We start from the raw sequence: 7,455 nt of genomic DNA on the forward strand, positions 1-7,455 counted from the left end.
GATGTTCATAGCAGCACAATTCACAATTGCTAGACTGTGGAACCAACCCAGATGCCCTTCAATAGATGAATGGATAAAAAAAATGTGGCATTTATACACCATGGAGTATTACGCAGCACTAAAAAATGACAAAATCATAGAATTTGCAGGGAAATGGATGGCACTAGAGCAGATTATGCTTAGTGAAGCTAGCCAATCCCTAAAAAACAAATCCCAAAGCACCTTTCTAAAAACAAAAATCCCTATTGGTCTCTACTTTCATCACTTAGGCCATTGTCCTACTCTTGGAAGCCATTAGAAATTCTAGATTTGTCATTCATCATGTCATCTTTTTTTTTCCAATTTTTTTTATCATCTACAAATGTAATAAACCTGTCATCTTGGGCTCCAGATTTATTGGTATAAGAAAAAATTGACCTGTGGGTTGTTAAGTATTTGTTTCTGTCTACAGATTATTCAGAATTCTTCACACTGCTGCTTCACCACTTCATCTAATCTACATTTAACCCCCTGATTTACAAACTAGAGAAGAACATAATACGAATTAGGTCCCACTTGGGGGCATTTATTTCTTTTCCTTTTCTTCTTTCTTGGTCTACTTTCTTTTCCTTCACTTTTATTTTCCTCATTTCTTTGCATATTCATACAATATTTTCTGTCTTACATTCGGGCCGTTTACCTGTGCGTTCATTTGGGATGGAGAAAAGAATTTCCATTGTGTTTTCGGAATGGATTTCTTTTGCCTCCTGCCTGTGTGCAGTCCTGGCTTAGTCTGCGCTTGCCCTGGGAGGATCTTGGTGATATGCCAAGCCACAGCCCCTGTGCGCTGAAGGGTTCTCCTCATGCTTGTTGGCATTTGACAAAGAAGGACTCTCCAAGAATTTTGTCAACACCCCCAGACCAATTTATTTTCCTCCCTCTCCAGAATTACTTAAACATCAAATGGGATTTTAAAGAAAATTGAAGTGCAAAGTAAATGTGTTTGGGGATGGGGGGGGAGGGTGAGGAGAAAAATTATTAGTTAGTCCTCAGCAGACTTCACATTTTCCTTTTAGCATCTTTCCTTTATAACCAAATAAATATTGATGATAGGAAAAGAAAATCATTGGTCTAAAGGCTATTTCAATACACAAATTAACCAACTTTCTATTATCCAATTGAAAGATGGCATTATGGTAACTACTTTGGAAAACAAAGAATTTCTGGTGTTCTGAATAACATCTCTGTGATACTTGTCACCAGCTTGGGCCTCATCAAAACTTTCACCTGGAAGTAATTCATTTCACATTTGAATAAGGCTAAGGAAGGAAACTTCTAAAATATGTCCAAGTGACTCATTTTGCTTTAAAAAAATGTATGACTTTTTCATATGACTTTGTGACCATTGTAATTATAAAATCAATGATGTAGATCAGGATAAGCAAGTAGACCTATACTCAAGTGTAAACTGGTAGGTTAGTTGGTTAATGTTTGTTAAATTAGTTGGACATTTTATTTGTGGATTTTGACTTTTTTTTTTTTTTTTTTTTGCATTTGCTCTCCTCCTTTGGACAAATCAATGTTGGCACTAGGCCATTAACTCTCATTTAAAGAGATGTGTCTCAAATACAACTTTATTACTCTGTAGTTATCTTGCAGTTCAAAGAGATGAGCTCTGGAGTCTGTAGAACCTTTGCAAATGTGGGGAAGCACAGTCAGCCTCAGCCCAGGAAAAAGAGTGTCAGGTGGCTGAGTGATTAATATTTCAGAAGGAGTCTTAAGATCCTCTGCATCAGGGTCAGTATTAATGCTCTAAACCCATAATAACTCTGAGTGAATGCGAGTGAATGACGGATTAGCATCCCAAAAGCTAATGATAAAAATTAGTGGACGTATCCTGATATTGGAAGTTGATGACTCATTCATTCATCCACTCATCCAGTAAACATGGAGGGACTGCAATGTCAGAGCTCCTCTTAGCACCATACTACCCTTGTGACCTTGAACCGATCATATCTTCCTTAAGTTGTTGTAAGATGTAGGGATTCGTACATGGAAAACCAGTTACCAGAGTGACTGGTCAGATGCTCCCTTTTCTTTTCCTTAGTTTTTATACCTCTTTTCCATGAAACTTATAGTACTATGAAATAACTTTCAATTCTTAATAACAAATTTATCTGCACAGTCTTAGGTCAAGAGGAATTTTGAGTGATCTGTATTTGTGGATGAAATTAAAGTATTTAAATATTATTACAACTGATCAAATATTTTTGCAAGATAATCCATGAAGTCCAAGTACATCATTCTTTGCCAAATAGTACTCTGAGGCGTGCTGTCTACAGTACATGCAAATCCACACATTTCTTGAGCTGTTGTTTCATAGGAAGCATGAATAGTAACTTCCTTTCATTTATCAGCTCTAATTGGAGTGTATTTTAGTAATACTTAGAAAAAAAAACTTCTAAACCAATTTTCTAAAGTATTAAAAAAAAGTACAAAAGTTTCCACATTAAACATCACTATATGTGTAGAGAGTGTGATGTGTTAACAGAAATAGACCAAGGAAAATGAAAGAGCAATTTTTTAGATTGAGTGTAGCGGTCTTCTGATTTATACTCACAAGTTTGAATTAATTTTGAAAACTATCTAAAGATCATTATTGTGGACCTCACAAAGATGTGTACTAATTGTTCCTTCCTTCATTCACTCATTCAAGCAGTAAACATTAATGAGCACCTACTGTATGGTAGGCACTGTGCCTGGGACTCCCAAGTGAAACTCCAGGTGCCTTGACATCAAAGAGTTTGCTCTAATTAGAAAGATGTGAACTGACAGAGTTTTTATAAGGTAACTGGTGCAACAGGAGGAATCCAGGATCAGTGGGGGAATATGAAAAAGAGCTACCAAGTCTGCCTGGGGAATCTGGGTAGCCTTCAAAGGAGGCACCCTGGTACTGGAAGGATGAGTGAGAGATGAATAGGTATTTGAGGAGGAAGAAGATGTTTGTCAGTGAGAACAGGATAAGCAAAACAGGGATGCCTGAGGGAGCCTGGAGTGGTCGGGAATGAGGAAGAGTAGGTTATCATTGTTAGGGCACAAATGATCATAAATGTGAGAAGAAGAGCTGGTGAAAAATGAGGCCCAAAATGTAGGGAGAGGCCAGATCATCTGAGCCTAGTATGGCAGGCCCATGTTTTTTTTTCCATTCTGTATGTTCAGTTATTGAAGAGTTTTGAATACAGGTGTTCTATAATCAAATGGATATGTTCAGGTTCCAAAAGAAAACTAACAATATTGTGATTGTTTTGTTGTTTACAAGTTACAGAAATGGCACACACACACCCTTTTGTTCTTCAAGAGTTTCAATAGTTCTCCTTGTAATGGAGTTCAGGGATGCCAAAAGCAATATTTGAACTAAATGATACATCAGAATTATAATAAGAGCCTGTGAGCAGATTTTTAGTTAACAGGGTTTTAATAGGCTGTGATGTAATCCCTAACAGAAAAGATTTAATTATAAAAGATAGTCTGTCTCTAATGGAAATTTGGCTGTGAGTGTTTTTATTGCTCAGTGAATTAAAAGGTTTATATAGAAGCACATTGTTGAGATTCTTGGACAAAAACACATATGCCCCAATGAAAACTTTCCACTCACTTTCTTCATCTCTTGTAGCAAAGCCATGAATCTGCCAGAAATCAATTTCACTTGCATTTTTCACCATTTTTATAATTTCAGGGGTTAAGCATCTGAAAGGCCAGAATGAATCAGCCTTCCCTGAAGAAGAAGAGGGCGTAAACGAGAGAGAGGAGCAGTGGGACCATTAATACCAGTCTGCAGCAAGAAGGCTTCCTGGGAATAACCAAACTAGGAACTTTTCTGGATATCCCATGGAACCCCACTGCTTGACTTCCGGAAGCATCCTCCAGCTCTGCACTGCAAATCTTATGATCAAATGCACCACCTGGAAGCCCCCACAACTGAACTCTAGAACCAAGTACAAGTTGATCCATGTCACAATTAAATGATAAGCATTTATTTTACAGTGATTTTTCTTTTGAATTACATAGGAACTTGTGAACATGTGACTGTTCTAACTTTAAAACTGCCAGAGCTTGATCCCTCAACCCTACTGATATGATTTGCATTCTAAAGTGAAATGTAAATAGCATCACTTTAAGAGTAAAAAATATTAAATACACTTAGACATGAGTGTCTTGGGGATTAATTTAAAGAAGAATGTCTAATGGAATCTTTAAGATCTGCATTTATCATGTTTCTGTAAATAGAATAGAAAACTCAGTTTACTTTAAAAAGACTAAGAAATATCAGATTTCTTGATTCAAAATACTATATCAGATACTAAATATTTCCTTTTCCAACAGCACATTACTTAAAGAACCATAGAATTCTTTTTGTTTTCTAAACTGTGTGATATGTACTTCCCAGCATTTCATCTGGGTACTAAAAGAGAAAAATGCTAAATCTATAATAAAATATGTCAAATCTCCTTTATCCCCTTTTTGACTATTACTTGAAATTTCAACCACCAATTCCCATTGCATTTAAATAAATCATTAGCATTTTATAAATCTTCTGTATCATAAAATATAAAATTCTATTAATTCTTCCATATATCCACTCATTTACTCATTAGTTCAACAATTGTTTGTTTATGAACTTATCCCTAGGAAAGTACTCTGCTGGGAGTTAGGAAAATAAAGAAAAGATAATCCCTCTTGTGTAGAACTGGCATCTGTATAAAGTAAGGTTTTATGAGACAAATGTGTACTTAATGAATACAACTTTTTGTAACTCAAATTTCTGGATTTTTGAACAATTTCAATTATTCATAATTATTGGAATGTACAATTTAGGGGAATAGAGGAATGTCAGTCTGGTTCCTATAGGGATGATATTAGTGAAGTTCCAATGTTTCATGAAAGGACGATAAGATAAGAAATCTCAAAAATCAATAAAGAGGAAATTAAGATAGGAAGAAAAATGTGAAATCTTGCTACCAAGAAGTAAAATGTTTGTTTTTAAGTTTGAATAGGAACTTTGCAATATAATAATTAAGAAGAGACTTGTGAGAAACTATAACAGAATACAGCAGAAGTGGCATTTTCCTTAAAAATATATGCAAAACTCACTGATAAGTAATAGCATGACTATGAGTGAATACTCTTTCTTTCCTCCCTTTCTCCCTTGCTCTTTCCCTTCTTCCCTCACTCTTCTATTTCTCTCTCTCTCTCTCCACGCCCTCCCACTCCCACACTTTTTTTTTAAAGCCAGTTATTCCCAAAACATTTTGGAGGTTCCTAAGCCATCTGCTATGACTGATTTCCCAAGTTTCTCTTCGCTTAAAACCTGATTAAGGTTCATATTTGTTTTAAGTGATTTTGAATTATTTGGAAAACATCCTGACACTTCTTGAAAGTATTTGAGACACCCTGAAGTCAAAAACAAAACAAAAACACCCCTTTCTTTCCTTGAAGAGACACTTTTATAAATAATTTTTTTTTCCCGAAAGAATTTAGGCAAATAAAAAGAAACCAAAGCTTTTGCTGATTTTGTAACACCATTTGTAGAAATAAACAGCTTGACTTCTGGATCCTTCTATTCTGTTCTCCATTCTCAGGACATAAAGAAATAAAAATTAAGAACATAAGTTTTTCTTGGGAAATGTTGGTTTCTTCTATTCTGTTCCCCACTCTCAAAGCATAAAAGGATCACAATTGAAAGCATAAGTTTTCCTTGGGAAATATGTTGATTTTCTCAGAAACGGGAGGAAACAGCTCACATAATGGATTTTTAGTTTCCTTTCCACACAATTATAATTTACAATAACTTTTTTTTTTTCAAGAAGACAACGTGTGGCTTCAGTTTGGCTGATGGGTGAAGGAATTTTCTGACGAAAACAAAATGAAAGTTTTGTATTTCCCAGACTGCATTTATAATATAAAATGGTTAGTAGGTAGGCTTTGAGTCAATTTGACTTGAATTAAAATTCTTCTTTCATCAGATTTTTGACTGAGTTTCCTCATTTATAAAATAGGTACAGTCATGCCTATCCTACTGTGTCCTTAGGAGACTTAAGAGAGAAGATTATAAGATGCCTAGCCCAGCTTAGTGAGCATTTAATAATTGGCGTCTATTGTTATTATCAGAGTTAGAAAGACCTGGGAGAACATCTGTCCAATCCTGCCTAATGCCGGATCCTCCTCAGCATTATGGAGATCACTACACTTACTCTTTTTGAATAACTAGAGCTATTCTTCTCTGTGTTAAACTCTCTCTTTCTCCTAGTTATTCTTCTCTGTGCTAAACTCTCTCTTTCTCCTACATCCTCATCTCTTCCTTCTCCACCTTCTTACCTCTGAAGACACCAGAATTCTGTCAACTCCTTTCATACATATCCACCTTTCAGATATTGAGAAATGCTCTGATGTCATTGTCTAAATGGTCTCATTTATTCCATAAATCTCATCACGTCCTCCAAAACTTTCTCAGCATCCTGGCCACCTACTTTTGGGTTCTCTTTAATTGTTTATACTGAATGTAAGAGAGGTTATGTCAGGCGTATATGTTACAGATTATTATTTTTTATCCTCCTATATGTGAGAAAGGGGCAAAGAACATGGTAGGGCAGGGCAGGGCAGGAATTTCGGCCAAAGTTTATTCTATTGGACAATAAAGTTGTAACCCGTTTTTCTTCTGAGAGTTGTCCAAAATAAGGGTCTTTATTAAAAACAAAAATCTCACACAAATTTCTGTTCTTAAGCAAATTTTTACTATTCACTTTTAATTTTAATACATATGTCATTTATTTCTACATTGTGAAAAATAAAATGATTTAGGTTAACCAGGAACAAATTATTTTAATTTTTGTAATTATACATTTTGTTAAAATATGTATAAAAGTACAGAGACAACAACTTCAAAACTATGATTTTGTATCTATTATTGTTTAGAATGGGGGTAAGTTTAAAGTGTGAATATATTTTAAACCATTAAAAATATAATTACTATAGTAGAGGAAGTATCTCCAAATCACAAATGTAATATACAATGAAATGACCTTTACGGAAGCATTGGTTTTGTATGTTATCACAGCAAATAACTAAATTGTTAAGTATTACGGAATTCATTTAATTGTATTGTGGGTTTATGAATTCACAAATAAACCATGCATATTGCATTAATTTAAAAAGTCTTTATATGTTTTTCATTAACAATGAATAGCAAACGGTTTAAGAGCAGAATGCATAATAAAAGAAGCATGTCTACTTACATGAAGTGCTTAGGCCAATATGCAGTTTTGAGTATTTGCTTTCTCTGAATAAAGGGAATATGGGATAAAATGCCTTTATATATTAACTCCAAAAGGACATTCCTTAAAACCTCAGCAGGCACATTAATTAGTAAATATGTTGCTGAGATATGAAATCTGTTAAAGAAATTAAATTACTTTCATA

At 34.7% G+C, this 7,455-nt stretch overlaps 1 protein-coding gene across 1 annotated transcript in view; it reads left to right on the top strand.

Annotated features, from left to right (window-relative positions):
* Ppp1r1c (protein phosphatase 1 regulatory inhibitor subunit 1C) overlaps positions 1-7,182 on the top strand; it is a 139,762-nt gene extending 132,580 nt beyond the window's left edge. The window contains exon 5 of the mRNA XM_015481053.2: positions 3,716-7,182. Within this exon, the coding sequence (XP_015336539.1) occupies positions 3,716-3,804 (89 nt within the window). The 3' untranslated portion in view covers positions 3,805-7,182. The remainder of the gene's footprint in view (positions 1-3,715) is intronic.
* Positions 7,183-7,455: the final 273 nt, after the last annotated feature.

Source organism: Marmota marmota, unplaced genomic scaffold (genome assembly GCF_001458135.2).
Source record: "Marmota marmota marmota unplaced genomic scaffold, marMar, whole genome shotgun sequence".
Lineage (NCBI taxonomy): Eukaryota > Metazoa > Chordata > Mammalia > Rodentia > Sciuridae > Marmota > Marmota marmota.